The sequence below is a fragment of the Zonotrichia leucophrys genome, chromosome 27 (genome assembly GCF_028769735.1).
Source record: "Zonotrichia leucophrys gambelii isolate GWCS_2022_RI chromosome 27, RI_Zleu_2.0, whole genome shotgun sequence".
Classification (NCBI taxonomy): domain Eukaryota; kingdom Metazoa; phylum Chordata; class Aves; order Passeriformes; family Passerellidae; genus Zonotrichia; species Zonotrichia leucophrys.
Window position 1 is genome coordinate 3,501,621 of NC_088196.1, and position 15,773 is coordinate 3,517,393.

Genomic DNA, 15,773 nt, shown 5'->3' on the forward strand with positions numbered 1-15,773 from the left:
TAACAGAGGATTCACTTGTGTTACTCCATGAGGGAGCAGCGGGTGGAGCAGGAACGGACACTGGGAATGCCAAAACATAGCCCGGAGCAGGGACCTGCACCACGCCAGGTGCTGGGAATCAAAGAGGAAAAAGGTCCCATGGTGGATGTGACAAAAGATGTGAAATCAAGGAGAGGAAAATGATGATTCTGGAATTTGGCTTTGGCTGTCAGGGGTGTCGAAAGGCGCCGGCAACGCCTCCTGGCCGGGCTATAAAGGGCCCCGAGGCAGCGGAGCGAGCATTCTCTGCTGCTGCTGCTGCTGCTGCTGCTGCGCTGCCGAGCCGCCTCTGTGTGCCCCCGCAGCCTCCAGCATGAGCACCACTGTCCGCCAATACTCGTCCTCCACGTCCCTCAAGGGCTTCGGCAGCCTGGGGGGAGGCTCCAGCAGGGTCTCGTCCGTGCGTGTCGGGGCCGGGGGGTACCGGGCCCCCAGCGTGCACGGCGGCTCCGGCAGCTACTCCGTGTCCTCCCGCACGGTCTCGGGGCTCGGCAGCGCCTTCGGGGGCAGCTACTGCAGCAGCGCAGGAGGGGCCCTGGGCGGCGGCTTTGGGGGCGCCTATGGGGCCGGCTTTGGGGCCGGCTTTGCGGGGGGATTTGGAGGCTTTGGGGGCGGCGATGGCATCCTGCCCGCGGGGGAGAAGGAGACCATGCAGAACCTCAACGACCGCCTGGCCAATTACCTGGACAAGGTGCGAGCCCTGGAGGAGGCCAACACCGACCTGGAGGTGAAGATCAGGGAGTGGTACAAGAAGCAGGCGCCTGGTCCTGACCGTGACTACAGCCCCTACTACAGGACTATCGAGGAGCTCAGGAACAAGGTAGGATGCTGTGGTTAATGTGACATCTTCACCAAAGTCACTTTTAAAGAGAGTCACTTTTTAACCTTTTTCATGTTACAGCTGGAGGGGAGAGGTTTATCTCTTATAGCAGGTAATTCGTGTGAAATGAAAAACAGAGCTTTGGAAAAACAGTCCCTATGAACAGCAGATCACCAGGCACCAGAATGGGGTTTCTGTTGACTGTTCTGGTGCAGGGAGAAAGATGGGGCAGGAAAGGAGGCAGATAGATCCAGGTTACCATGATACTTGCTGCCACACTGTCACCTCCTGCCTTCCTTTTCACTACAGGACTATTGAGGAGCTAAGGAACAAGGTAGGATGCTGGGATTATCACTGTGGGATGTGTCAGAGAGGAAGCAGAGAAGATGACTGTTACCTCTGTAATTAGTCATTACTAATTATGTTGTAAAAAGCGTCCCAGTGCCATGTGTGGAGTTCCCGGCTGGAAATTAGACATGTCTCAATGTCAGCTTTTGGTTACATCCTCCTGAGTGGGACAAGTGGCAGCTTTCATTGGCAGGAACAGATCTAAGAGGATGTAAGACAAAAATGAAGAAAACAGACAAGTCTGCACTGATCTTGGGAGTTCTTGGGAGTTTAAAATTAAGGTGCAGGGAAATTTGCAGCTGTGGGCGAACTATGAAACACTGATGTCATATTTGGAAACACTCAGGCAAAGAATTTGAAAACTTGTTTCAGCTCCTCCTGTGGTGGAGATTTAGATGATAAAAAGATGGAACTGACCAATAAGAGTCAGAGTTTTTTGCCTCTTTTGGCAATTACTGCCCCAGGGCTGGAATGGTACAAAGTCCCCAGCCCAGGCAGCTCAGAGGGGATTCCTCTCTGTTTGATTGGAGTCCCAGCATACCATTTTGGAGGAAATGCTCCAGTTTACATTGTTCTCTGTTACTTCCCATGTATGACTTGCCCCCAGGGATTCCAGCAGCTGTGGACAGCTGGAGCTGCAGGAGTGCTGGCAAAGGATGTAGGGAGCTCATTTCCCCCCCTCTCCTCAACAGAGTTCTCCTCCCAGTGTGGGTTATTTGCTCCTGCTTTGGTAATATGAAAATCAGAATCTGTAGGCACCTGCTCACTGCCTTTTGCTCCATTTCTGCTGCTAACCAATTAAATCCATCCCAGAATAAAGTGTAACAAGCACAGACACCCTACTGATCCCTCTGACCTTTCCACAAACAGCACCTGCCCTGGAGGATAGGAACAAAGGCCACCATCAAATCTCACACATTTTATGTGGCCTCACTCTGCCTTTTGAAATGCTTACTGGTGGATTTTTGGAAAGGGAGGTCATGGAGTAACCAGCAGTCAGTCTCAGCTGCATCTCACTTGTCCTGATTCCAGACTTCTGCTAAGGAAATGCCAAACTTCCCCAAAAGTGTGGTTCCTGTCCCAATACTCAGCCAGGAGGAATTCCTGACACTCTTTTATCTTTCACTGCCCAGGTGCTGGCGGCCACAGTGGACAATTCCAACCTCCTGCTGCAGATTGACAATGCCAGGCTGACAGCAGATGACTTCAGGACTAAGTAAGACACATTTCCTGGGAAAAAATGGAATAAAGTGTGCAGGGAAGTTTGATGAAATGAGGAGAAAATCCACACCCCAGAAAGGCAGTGTGGAAGCAAAGCCTTCAAAATGAGGGTGCAATTTCCAAAGCAGATGGTTCTTACAGGAACACAGGGATTATGTTGGTTCCTTCCAAACCCACAATTTCATTCCTGTTGCTGTCCTGTTGCTGATTTATCTCTGGTACAGAGACCTTGCCCTGTGCCTCACTGTGCCCTTAATGTGTGAGTAGAACTCCACAGAGCCTGGGCCAGTACCAAAGCCTGGTGTAAGGAGCAGGGTGATGTTATAGACTCGGGTGGACACTTCTTTATCAGTTTCCCCCCACTTTGCTCAGAATTCCCCCTAGGAAAATTGTCAATGGGGCCATGTAGTATTGCCACGATGCCAACAGCAGTGTGAAGGCAACAGACAGCAAAGCCAGGGGCTGGTGCAGCTTTGCTGAGTGTGTTTGTGCCCCAGGTTTGAGTCGGAGCAGGCTCTGCGCATGAGTGTGGAGTCCGACATCAACGGCCTGCGCCGGGTCCTGGACGAGCTGACCCTGTCCAGAGCTGACCTGGAGATGCAGATTGAGAACCTGAAGGAGGAGCTGGCTTATCTGAAGAAGAACCACGAGGAGGTGAGCACAGAGTCAGGCTCCAAAAAGGCCACTCTGGGTAGTGAAATTTGAGTTCTGGTCCAGCCTTTAAGGCTGTGCTGGGTTCTGAACTGCTGGGCAGGAGGTGAGAAGTGCTGGTGAGGCAGCAGAGGGGATACACTCTGGACAGCAGCACATCCTCCCTGGAGCCTGTGGAAATCCCATTCACCATTTGCCACATTAGTAATACCCATTGTGGCTGTTAGAGGTTTATTAATAGCCCTTGCAGCTTCTGACTGGGAAGGACAGTTCCCTGAGAAATGAACCACCTACAGGCACTGCTTTATTCTCTGGAGAATTAACTCCAGTGGGGATTTCACAAGAATTTGAACTATTTTATTTGTGGTCATAGAGCAAATACCCCAATTTGCTCCCTTTTGATCAACCCCCAAATGCTCACTTTGCTGAAGAGCTCTTTCTCAAGAGGAACATTTTAAATGCTGGTTTTTGAATTGCATTATGATGATGTGCTTCTCTTTTTCTGTCAGGAAATGACTGCCCTGCGTGGGCAGGTGGGTGGGGAGATCAGCGTGGAGATGGACGCTGCTCCTGGCATCGACCTGACCAAGATCCTGGCGGAGATGCGGGAGCAGTACGAGAGCCTGGCGGAGAAGAACCGCAGGGACGCCGAGCAGTGGTTCTTCAGCAAGGTGAGAGCTGGGGCTGAGCACTGAGCACAGGGCTGGGGCTGGGGCTGCTGTACAGGGGGAGTGTGGTGGCCTTGGATTCTGCTTTCTCATACAACATCACGTCATCATTGGAACATGACGAGAATAGTGGAGAGTATGCCTAGAATAAGGAGTTGTAGTGGAATCATTGTTAGTCCTGAGGTGGTTAGGAGAGCAGCAGCTGCTCCTAGGATGGGTCAGGGGCTAGGGAGGGTCTACTATGTGATAAAATGTGCTTGGTGTGCCACTGGAGTTAGATATTTTCTTGTAGGTAAAGGCTCAGTAGAAGCACGAAGACATAGGCTTGGATTGTCACTACTGCTACCTCTAGGATGGCTAGTAAGAAGAGAATTAGTAGAGTTAGAAGTGAAACTGCTGGTATTGTGGAAAGTGGGGCTGTTGTGGCTGTAGAGATGAGTTGGATGAGTAGGTGGCCTGCTGTGAGGTTGGCTGTTAGGCGTACCCCTAGGGCTAATGGGCGGATGAGGAGGCTCGTTGTTTCGATTAGGATGAGGGCTGGGATTAATAGGGTGGGGGTACCTTCTGGTAGGAGGTGGCCCAGTGAGGCAGAGAGTTGGTTTTGCAGTCCTGTTCGGAGGGTGGCTAGTCCTAGGGGGAAAGCCAGGGCTCTGAGGGCTTTGCCTCTCTGCAGACAGAAGAGCTGAACCGGGAGGTGGCCATCAACACGGAGCAGCTGCAGAGCGGCAAGACGGAGATCACGGAGCTGCGGCGCACGATCCAGAGCCTGGAGATCGACCTGCAGTCGCAGCTCAGCACGGTACCAGGGCTGGGCATGCAGGGAGGGGGCTGCAGGGCTGTGCCCGCCCTGGCCACCCCCTGAGCCCATCCCCGTGGCCGTCCCGCAGAAAGCGGCGCTGGAGGGCACCCTGGCCGACACCGAGGCGCGCTACGGCACCCAGCTGGCCCAGCTGCAGATGCTGATCACGGGCGTGGAGGAGCAGCTGGCCGAGCTGCGCTGCGACATGGAGCGCCAGAACCACGAGTACAGGGTCCTGCTGGACGTCAAGTGCCGCCTGGAGCAGGAGATCGCCACGTACCGCCGGCTGCTGGAGGGAGAGGACGCCCAGTGCGTGAGGGGCTCCGCTGGGAGGGCAGTCACTGCCGTGTTTTCTGAAAAATCCCTTCACTGGGATTTCTTTTCTGAGGTTTCTCAGCTTCCCAGCAGAAGAAATGCTGGCGAAGGGATTTTTCAGAAAATATGACAGTGACAGAGGGTGGCTGGGAGGAGATGGGTCATAGCAAAGGAAATAGAAAGTGAACCACCTGCATCCCCTGGAGGGTTCTCTCAGCCCATTCCCTGACCCATTGCATGCAACAGGGGCTCTCTTTTCAATCCCACCAGTGCACAACAGCCCAGTGGTTGTAACAGCCCTGCAGCACCCCTGGGTTCCAGCTGCCATCCTTCCATGTGTGTGTGATCCCAGGCAGGTGCTGCATTGGTGTCTGAATTCCTGTGTCACACACCCACCCTCAACAGTTTCTTCCTTCAGTTGGGACACTGGCAGTTTCCAGAAGCATTTGAATCATTTATTAGTACATAGTATTAAGGCAGGGTTTAAATAATGATCTCATCGTGGACATTACTCACTTTTTTCCTGTTTCTCACCTCCTTTTCCTTGTTCTCCTCCCATAGCATGTCTTCCCACTACATCTCGCAGCCTGTGAAAGAAGGTAAGAACAGGTCTTGGCTGAAACTCTGATCATACACAGCTCTCATGCCCTCACCCACCTTCTTAACACAGACTCCTTTTACTTTTCTACTAAAGTTGCTATTTGATTATATTTCCAAAATTTGAGCTTATATACAAAAATTTTATGATGCAACAAATTTATTATATAACAAATATTATGATATACCAAAACATGTGTCAGAAATTATCTGAACAGACTGAATCTGTACAATTTAGCAGTGGGAACGTGGTGCTATATTGAGTTTCTGATGTGATGACTGTAGTAACAAATCTCTAAGGTGTTTAAGACACTTCCTCCTTGCTGCCCTGGCAGTAACAGCTCCTTCTTTCCCCACTGCAGGACCAGTAACCACCCGCCAGATCCGCACCATCTTCGAGGAGGTCCAGGATGGGAAGGTGATCTCCTCCCGGGAGCAGATCACCCAGGCTGCCCACTGAGGCACTGCCTCTTTTGCTGCAGACCCTGCCCAGCACAGCCAAGCAGATCCCAGCTGATGTGTTCTTGCCATATGGATCACCAAAAGCACCTTCTCCCACCATCACCCCCCTCCTTACCCTCTCCCACCCTTCTCTCACAGAAATCAAATAAAGCTTCTCTTTGCATTCCTGCAAACCCAGATCTGGTCTCAATGCTCTTGGGCTGTCCCACCCCTGCAGCTGTGGGACAAAGCTGGGAGGAGAAATGTTCTCCATCCTTGGTACCCTGATGGCAGGGCCTGCACACCCACACCTCTGTAGCTCCTGAGACCTGGCAGCTTCAGGGAGAGGATGTGGGGGGAGTTTGGAAAGGAGCTGATCTCAAAGTGGTGGGAGGTGAAATCTGTAAGAATCACAGATTGGACAAAGCACTGCTCCCCCACTGCAGTGCCCAACAACAGCAGGGCTGAAGCTTTAACCCAGTGAGGCCAAGCAAGTGAACAAAGCCCAAGTGGTGCAGACAGGACCCTGTAAATGCCACGCCCCAGCTCTGCCCCAGCAGCTGCTCCTCTTTCTGGATCCCAGCTTTGGGGTGAAACAGTCTGATCTGCAGGCAGGACAGGGATCTGTCAGGAAGGCTGCTGTCCCTCCAGACAGCCAAACTCAGCTCAGTTTGGTTCCTGCTTCCAAAGGCGCCACTGAAGGGTGAAGAAAACAGTGATGGGAAGAGAGGGGTATGGTCTGTGCAAGGAAAAGGATTAAAATTCTTCTGGGAGCTCTTGTGGCACTCCCCGGCTGCCGGTGGCTGCTCCTGACACAGCAGTTCCCACTGCAGTCAGCCAGCCCAGCGTTCCTGGAAAGCCAGTCCAGACACATTCTTGGCTGCATTCTGACACATTTATTACTTTGTAAATCCAACTTCTAACTCAATGAAATGAATCAGAGCAGAGCGACTGAATGAGAGCGAGAGCAGAGCTGGCCACACAGCTTTGAAACCCTTCTCCAGAAATCTGTCTGGAATGTAGGAGGAGATAAGAGAGAATTCTTTATTTTCCCCCAAACATTGGAATGATGCCTGCAGTGCATCATCTGCCCTGCAGCCAGGCTGGCAGGGCTCCATGGTTTTGAGGCCCCCAACCCCCTGCCCTGCAGCTCTGCCCAGTGCCTGGGCTGTGCCCCCTGTCTCAAGCTACATCAGGGAAGATACAGGTTGGATATTAGAAAAAAGTTTTTCACTGTAAGAATAATAAAGTACTGGAACACTCTTCCCAAGGAGGTGGTAGAATCACCATCTCTGGATGTGTTTAAAAAAGACTGGACATGGCACTTGGTGCTACAGTCTAGTTGAGGTGCTAGGGCATAGGTTAGACTTGATGATCTTAGAGGTCTTTTCCAACCTCATTATTCTGTGATTCTGTCATTCTGAGATTCTGTGATTCTGTGATTCTGTGATTCTGGGATTCTGTGATTCTGTGATTCTGAGATTCTGTGATTCTGTGATTCTGAGATTCTGTGATTCTGGGATTCTGTTCCCTTGGTGCAGACCCCTGTGACTCTCATGGAGCACTGGCTGCCCTGAGCATCCCCAGCATCCACTGGCCAGAGGAGACACGGTTCTGGTTTGAAGTTTAATGCAGATGATCAGTGAGCTCATCAGTGGGTTGGGATAAAGGCTGCTGCACATCATGGCTGATCCATAGGTCAGCAGCAGCACAAATCCCAACCCTCCCACCCCGAGGCGCTCCCAACCCAAACACCTCCATGGTCCTGCAGACTGTGCTCCCTCCACTCCCACAGCCCCGAGGAGGGAGCCCAGAGCAGCCCAGGGACTCTCCCTGGGGGAATTCGTGTCCCAGAGCTGGGAAAGACAGGGCTGAATTGCTCAAGATCAGATACCTGAGAAGGGTCGGGACAGACACAGCTTGCACAGCCACACCCCATTCCAGGTCACCTCTTAGGGAGCCTTTTGTCCCCATGGGTGGTGCAGGGACCACCAACACATCTTGCAGCCCCTCTGAGTCCCCTGCCATGCCTGTGCCCCTCTGGTTGTTGCAAAACCCAGTGCAGGGATGCTGTGGTGCCTCGCTGGAATTCACCCTTGCTTTATATTTTCCTCTGGTAAAAGTCCTGGCACACCTGTGTTCCTATAGAGACAACAAATAACACTTTGCTAATGAAATCCCCTGCTTTAATTACTCCCGCACAGTGTGAGGGAGGTGTGGAAAACATATGTCAATTTTCTCCTGCCTTGAGCATTAATAATTAGTCCTGACCTTAGGAAACCCCACGGAGGAGGGAGCTGCAGGGGTGGCTCATGCTGACAGGCAGCAGCAGCTTGAGGCAGGTCTCAGAAAGTGGGAATTTAGTCCAGAAAGATGGTTTGATTTCTCAGGCAACACTGAATTCCCCTGACAGAAAAGACCACTTTAGAAACATACATTAATGCATGGTTCTCAGCTCATTTTAGGGAACTTTTTGATAATAATTTGATTCCAGGGCAAACTTTATAAACATATAAAAAGAGGGAAATGGTTTTATCCAGGTAGAATCTGCATCTGCTGATATGTAATTTTGGAGCCAGAACTTCACCTCCATTTTCCCCCAAAGTAAGACCAATCGTGTGTTTGAACACCATTGTGCTACCATGAAGCTCCTGTTATGCTGTAGGACTGGAATCCTGATTTTGAATAATATTAAAAATGGGCTCACAGTGTGCACGTGCTCAAGAAGAGAGGCAGGATCTGGTTTCATACTCAGCCTTTTACTTCAAAGGGTGTGATAGAAACAACATGCAGCCCTTGTGGTTGTGTTCAATGGGAGGTCATGGAAATAACGTCCTTGAGTGCTTAATGTAGTTTTAAGTCTTAATTAATGCTCATGATTTTAATTGCTGCCCTGTGGCATTACCAAAGTATCACAGATATTCTGGGCTTTTATGGCATAGCAGATCAATGGCAAACAAAAGATGAAAGGAAAGGCAATTCCCCATAGAGGAAGAACCGCGCATCACCTGTGTGACACACAGGTGACAGTGTGACCCTGTGCCACTCTGAGGGGCTTCGCTCAGGGCAAGGCTGAGCGTTTGGGCTCACACAGGGGCTCTGCACCGGTTTTGTCTCTGGGATTGCCCTTTGCCCACATCCCCGCTGCAATCAGAGAGGACAAACCGCGGCACTGCCCGGGCAGAGGTGAGGAAATGAAGATGGGGACGAAGCACATTCCTGGCATTGCCACGTCCCGGCCGCCCCCGCCTGCTGCTGCACCTTTTCCATCCGCACCTGGGCAGGACGAGCGGCGAGTGGGCGTCCCCTGGCGCGGTGCCCGGCGCTCACACGACAGGAACACTCCAGGGGACAGAGCCAGAGCCAGCAGAGGCTCTGATCCTCCAGCTCTCCCATCCTCCAGCTCCCCGATCCGCACGGACTTGTCTCCATCCACCAGTGAAGATAGGGAACCTCCATAGCAGCCAATCCTGATATTCCAAGGACACATCCCACTCCTGTACTGTCTCCAGCTTTCTGCAGATGGAGGGGAGGGAGTTGTGCCCTCTGAGCTCCTCAGCAATGTACCTTTGTTCTTCCTTCCATACCCTTTCTCCCCTCCTTTGGCAAATGATCTAAGGAAGAACTTGGCTGTTGGGAAGGGGCTGTTGGGGCCTGTCTGCAGAGACAGCCCAACAATCCACCGTGTGCACACATGAGCAATCCCTTCCCCTCCACACCCTGCAGGATGAGCCAGGCACACTCAGACTGGTGGGTTCTGCCTGTGCTGTGGGTCAGCAGGGCCTGGCCACACCACTGTGCTCGGTTCTGGAGACTTTTTGCTCGCCAGAGATGATCTCTGTCTCTCCTGAAGCTCTGTTTAGATGGGAGGCGTAAACTCCAAATTCACAGTGAAGCTGTGCTGCCTGCTCACAACTGACAGAAAAACATCACAGAAAACATCACTGGCACCAGCTGCTGAGCTGTGCTTGTGTCAGCTTTGTGCTCCTGTTCACAAGGCTTACACACCAGAAGCTTTTTCCTTATGTCCTTCATCTACTTTCTGCTATCCCACATTTTCCCTGGAGATCTCATAATTTCCAGCTAGCTGCCATACCCTGTCCTTTTGGGATGGTTTGCTAAGTTCACAAAGAAAACAACCCATCCTATCACCTTTCCACAGTCCCCCACTCTTGGGTGGTCTCTGAAGTGAAGGCTCCAGTGAGCCCTGGAGCACAAATTCCCTTTTCATTGCTTTTTCATGACTGCTCATCCCTCTCCCTGCGGATAAAAGAGCGGACTTGTATTTCCAGGATTGGCAGCCAAGTTCCTTCCAGCACCATTGTACTCAGGGGCTTTGGAGGTGCATTCAGGGTCTCACAACACGGCTGCTGTCCCTGCAGGTGTGTGTGTGCAGCCCAAGCAGGGACTGGAAACTGTAGCTGGGACAAAAAGCCACAGTAAAAGAGATGCTGAGCTATTCCCTCAAATCCTGCACCGCTCTGTTTCAAAGCTCACCGTGCAGAGGGAATTAAATCATAGCCCTGAGCAAGGAGCCTCCTCCTTTTAATCACACCTGACAATTTACTTGGAAACGGAAGAAGCATAAAGATGCCCTTTGTAAGAGAAAAAGCTTCAAGTGCAATGTGACAAAAAGCGTGAATAGAACAAAGGCAAAAATGACGATTCTGGAAGTTGGCTCAGCTTTTATGAGTGATGGAAATCGTCGGGAATGCAAGGGAAAAAAAAAAAAGTAAAAAAAAAAGTGTGGCAACGCCTCCTGGCCGGGCTATAAAGGGCCCCGAGGCAGCGGAGCGAGCACTCGCTGCTGCTGCTGCTGCTGCTGCGCTGCCGAGCCGCCTCTGTGTGCCCCCGCAGCCTCCAGCATGAGCACCACTGTCCGCCAATACTCGTCCTCCACGTCCCTCAAGGGCTTCGGCAGCCTGGGGGGAGGCTCCAGCAGGGTCTCGTCCGTGCGTGTCGGGGCCGGGGGGTACCGGGCCCCCAGCGTGCACGGCGGCTCCGGCAGCTACTCCGTGTCCTCCCGCACGGTCTCGGGGCTCGGCAGCGCCTTCGGGGGCAGCTACTGCAGCAGCGCAGGAGGGGCCCTGGGCGGCGGCTTTGGGGGCGCCTATGGGGCCGGCTTTGGGGCCGGCTTTGCGGGGGGATTTGGAGGCTTTGGGGGCGGCGATGGCATCCTGCCCGCGGGGGAGAAGGAGACCATGCAGAACCTCAACGACCGCCTGGCCAATTACCTGGACAAGGTGCGAGCCCTGGAGGAGGCCAACACCGACCTGGAGGTGAAGATCAGGGAGTGGTACAAGAAGCAGGCGCCTGGTCCTGACCGTGACTACAGCCCCTATTACAGGACTATCGAGGAGCTCAGGAACAAGGTAGGATGCTGGCGTTAACGTGACATCTTCACCAAAGTCACTTGTGAAGAGATGACCTTGTTCTTAACAGCTGGAGGGGAGAGGTTTATCTCTTATAGCAGGTAATTGGTGTGAAATGAAAAGCAGAGCTTTGGAATAACAGTCACTATGGACAGCAGATCACCAGGCACCAGAATGGGGTTTCTGTTGACTGTTCTGGTGCAGGGAGAAAGATGGGGCAGGAAAGGAGTCAGATAGTGATTCAGGTTACCTGATGATACTTGCTGCCGCTGCCACATTGTCATCTCCTGCTTTCCTTCTTACTGTTTGTGCCCCATAGCTGCTCCCTGTAAGGCTCCTGATGGAGCTGTCAGCAGGCAGGGACTTGTTATCTCCTGGCCCTGTTCACTGCTGAGTGATATGCAGATGGAGATGAATAATCATTCTCAGAAATATCCTACAAGTCAGACTCTTCCCCCCTATCCTATGAGGAGGGTAAAGGTAGAGGTTGAAGTAGAAAGAAAGTGTCCTATGGGATGTTGTTCTTTGGGAGTTGCAGACACAGAATCCAGTCCAGGATTGGAACACACTGGGCTGTGGTAGGTGCTGAAATCAGGTGTGTGCCCTGCTGTAAAATTCAGCAGAGGAAGTCATGGCCAAGGTAATTTCTCTGTTCTTAGCAGCTCCCTGGATGATTTTAAACAAAAGTCTTTCAGCCAGAACACCAGAATCTGCCCATCCCTCCCTGGCCTGCCATTGCTTGCCCCCCTCAGCCCTTATCACTCATCCTGAGTGAGCTCAGGTTCACTGAGGGAATGAGGTGTGGGCGGTTGGGCAATGTCATACCTGGTCTGTAAGAATAAATTCCTGGGAAATGGGGCAGGGTCAGACCCTGGGGGGAACTCACATTCCTAAAATTTCTTGGGCTTCACCCTGGGGGAAAGGGCTTGCCTTGATGCAGAAAGCTCCTCTGCAGATTCCAGCATGTCAGTGTGCTCTGATGGAGCACAGAAACATCTGGAGGCAGGAGCTGTCTCTGGATTTGAGTGATGAAGTGCTGGGTCTCACAGAAACCTTCTGCTCCTGATCCAGGGGAAGGCAGATCCTTCCCTCCCTCTCCCCTGTCAGCTGGGAAATGACCACATCAATATTCCTGGATTATTCCTTGGATATCCTCTGAAGCAGGAGAATTTACAGTTCTTCATTAGCTCGTGGCTACAGAAATTCCTGCTCACTAAATGGCCAATCATTTTCATAATGTCAGAGCAAATACTTGCACCTCAGGTGTAATTATGAAAGCCAAATGATGTAGGCACAAGGCACTCCCTTCCTTCCTCAACCCTTTTTCCTTCTTAGCTGGGCTGCTCCCATTCCCAAAGCCTGGAGTGCTGCCAGGGCTCAGCATGGTGTGAGCACCTGGAGGTGCCACCTGGGCACGGCAGTGCCCATGGCAGTGCTCCCATGAGCCTGTGCTGATGGGAGATAGAAACGAGCACCCCATCTCCTTCTCTGCAGAGCCCACATGGAAGTCCATGGCCCAGTGCTGCTCCAGTCCTTCTCTGGATGGGATCACTCAGTGTTTGAAATTACTTTTGAACTCTTTCACTTATGCCCCATCAGATTCTTTCTGCAACTGTTGAAAATGCCAACATCGTCCTGCAGATCGACAATGCCAGGCTGGCAGCAGACGACTTCCGAACCAAGTGAGTCCAACACCTCCAAGAGCTTTTGTGAAAAAGGGGGGAAATCCTGGCTGTTCAAGGTGCTTTTTATCTGCATCTGGGGTTGCTCCACTGGAGTGGGAGATTTGGGAATAGTTCATCTCTTCCTGGGCACAGCGCTGCTATTTCTTCACGTGAGAGCTGTGCACACACATTGAATTAAAGATTGTTGGCAAAAATACACTGAGCTGGGGAAGAAAAGATAAGAAATCAGGTGGGTATATGCAGCTGTGTTTGTGCCCCAGGTTTGAGTCGGAGCAGGCTCTGCGCATGAGCGTTGAGGCCGACATCAACGGCCTGCGCCGGGTCCTGGACGAGCTGACCCTGTCCAGAGCTGACCTGGAGATGCAGATTGAGAACCTCAAGGAGGAGCTGGCTTATCTGAAGAAGAACCACGAGGAGGTGAGCAAGGAGTAGGGCTCAAATTAGGACCTACAAACATTCCTTGTGCACCAGGGAAACAGTCAGGCCAAACACACAGGAGTCTCTGGAATCAGAGCTGTCAGGAGACACTTGAGCAGGAAAGGGGAGAGAAATAATCCCTTCAGGCAGGACCTCCAGGACGTCTGTGGGGTTCCTGTGCTGGGTGCAAACAAGAAATTTCTCACCATGGGAAGATGCCATGTCAATCTGACGTGTGCTGTGTCTTTTTTGTGTCAGGAAATGACTGCCCTGCGCGGGCAGGTGGGTGGGGAGATCAGCGTGGAGATGGACGCTGCTCCTGGCATCGACCTGACCAAGATCCTGGCGGAGATGCGGGAGCAGTACGAGAGCCTGGCGGAGAAGAACCGCAGGGACGCCGAGCAGTGGTTCTTCAGCAAGGTGAGGAGCTGGGGCTGAGCACTGAGCACTGGGGCTGGGTTCATGGCTGCTGCCAGGGCTCTGAGGGCTTTGCCTCTGTGCAGACAGAAGAGCTGAACCGGGAGGTGGCCATCAACACGGAGCAGCTGCAGAGCGGCAAGACGGAGATCACGGAGCTGCGGCGCACGATCCAGAGCCTGGAGATCGACCTGCAGTCGCAGCTCAGCACGGTACCAGGGCTGGGCATGCAGGGAGGGGGCTGCAGGGCTGTGCCCGCCCTGGCCACCCCCTGAGCCCATCCCCGTGGCCGTCCCGCAGAAAGCGGCGCTGGAGGGCACCCTGGCCGACACCGAGGCGCGCTACGGCACCCAGCTGGCCCAGCTGCAGATGCTGATCACGGGCGTGGAGGAGCAGCTGGCCGAGCTGCGCTGCGACATGGAGCGCCAGAACCACGAGTACAGGGTCCTGCTGGACGTCAAGTGCCGCCTGGAGCAGGAGATCGCCACGTACCGCCGGCTGCTGGAGGGAGAGGATGCCCAGTGCGTGAGGGGCTTCGCTGGGAGCGCGGTGGGAGGAGATGCATCACAGACAGACACAAAGTGCCCAGGGTGTCAGCCCAGTCAGAGCTTTCAGGGCTGGTTTCTGTGTTCACACCAACTGTGGATGCCCAGTGCTCTGTGCCTGGTGTCTGGCTGTAGTGGGGTGTTGCTGTGGTTCCTCTGTCCCTCAGGAGAGGCCAAGTGGAGCAAGACTTTTATCTCCATGAGCCCTTCTCTGTTTTTCTCCTGCCTGAACACAGAGCCTGTGTAGCAGCAATAATCAGTGTTGGTCCCTAACATCTCTTTGGTTTTGTGCTTCTCTTGTAGCATCTCCTCCCAGTACTCCTCGGCCATGTCCTCACACTCAGGCAGAGACGGTAAGAACCCACCTTTCCACTCAGCCTGGTTCTTTCCCCTTCCCAGTCAAAGCAGGGCTGTTTAAAGCAGCATTTCCCACTCCCTTGTGGAATTCCCATCAGCTCTTGAAGAATGTGCACAATCTGATAATGTTTTAAGGAATTTCTCTCCTTTCTGCCGTGAATAATCGTCGCCCTTTCCTTTGCAGTCGTGACATCGTCCCGCCAGGTGCGCACGATCGTGGAGGAGGTGCAGGACGGGAAGGTGGTGTCCTCCCGGGAGCAGGTGGCCCTCACCACTCGCTAGGACAGCCCCTGGCCCAGGAGAGCATCAGGCTGAGCCAAGAAGTGCCTGAGGCCATGTATGCTCCCTTCACCTGCTCTTCCTCATGTGTTGCCCTCATTCCATGCAGGTGTCTCTGGACACACTTAATAAAGCTTTTTCTTCTCGCTCGTGCAACTGCAGACTTGTCTGATCACTGACATGTGATCCCTCAAAGCCTCTGGGTTCTGTGTTCATGCCAGGGAAAGTCCTGAGAAACCACAGGCAGCCAGTGAGAGGAGGGGAATGGAGGGACATGGGTTCCACCTGGAGGGACAGGGGCTCTGCCTGGGCCAGCTTTTTCCTAATGAACTCAGTGCTTGTAAATGCATGGGATTGGCTAAGACATAAACTGTGTGATGAAGGCAATTATGGAACGATGAGGTTTGAGGTCAATGTGCCACACAGCTGATAATTAAAGCCAACAAAATAAAGCTCAGTTCTCACACTCTTAAGATCATAAAAAAGTCACTTTCTCCTGTAAGCTGAACTTAGATGGCTTCAGCAAGGCTGCTGCTGTCAGGTGTTCTCTCTGAGACATGAGCCAGCATCCAGCTGGTTGGCAAACCTCATCCCTACAGGCCTGCTGTCTCTTTTGACTGCCTTTAAATCACACTGTCAGGCACAAAAACTTTTACAGGGCTATTCTGCTGCCTCAGGGCTGCACTTGAGGAACTAAAGTAACCATTGCTTAATCTGCACAGGGATGAGCAGCAATAATTTCAATCACTGTCGTGTGTAACAGATCACTGCTAAAACCCTTCCTGAAACTACCTGAGAGGTA

The 15,773-nt window shown here is 52.5% G+C and overlaps 2 protein-coding genes across 2 annotated transcripts; both read left to right on the top strand.

The window, feature by feature from the left end:
• The first annotated feature begins 307 nt into the window (after positions 1-307).
• Positions 308-6,090, top strand: LOC135458641 (keratin, type I cytoskeletal 14-like). Its single transcript, XM_064733891.1, has 8 exons — positions 308-859; positions 2,341-2,423; positions 2,926-3,082; positions 3,589-3,750; positions 4,421-4,546; positions 4,635-4,855; positions 5,423-5,460; positions 5,821-6,090. The coding sequence occupies exons 1-8, from the start codon at positions 353-355 to the stop codon at positions 5,916-5,918; spliced, it is 1,392 nt and encodes a 463-aa protein (XP_064589961.1). The 5' UTR covers positions 308-352; the 3' UTR covers positions 5,919-6,090.
• Positions 6,091-10,719: 4,629 nt separating this feature from the next.
• Positions 10,720-15,132, top strand: LOC135458640 (keratin, type I cytoskeletal 14). The gene is made up of 8 exons (XM_064733890.1): positions 10,720-11,271; positions 12,871-12,953; positions 13,217-13,373; positions 13,632-13,793; positions 13,877-14,002; positions 14,091-14,311; positions 14,639-14,688; positions 14,877-15,132. The coding sequence occupies exons 1-8, from the start codon at positions 10,765-10,767 to the stop codon at positions 14,972-14,974; spliced, it is 1,404 nt and encodes a 467-aa protein (XP_064589960.1). The 5' UTR covers positions 10,720-10,764; the 3' UTR covers positions 14,975-15,132.
• Positions 15,133-15,773: the final 641 nt, after the last annotated feature.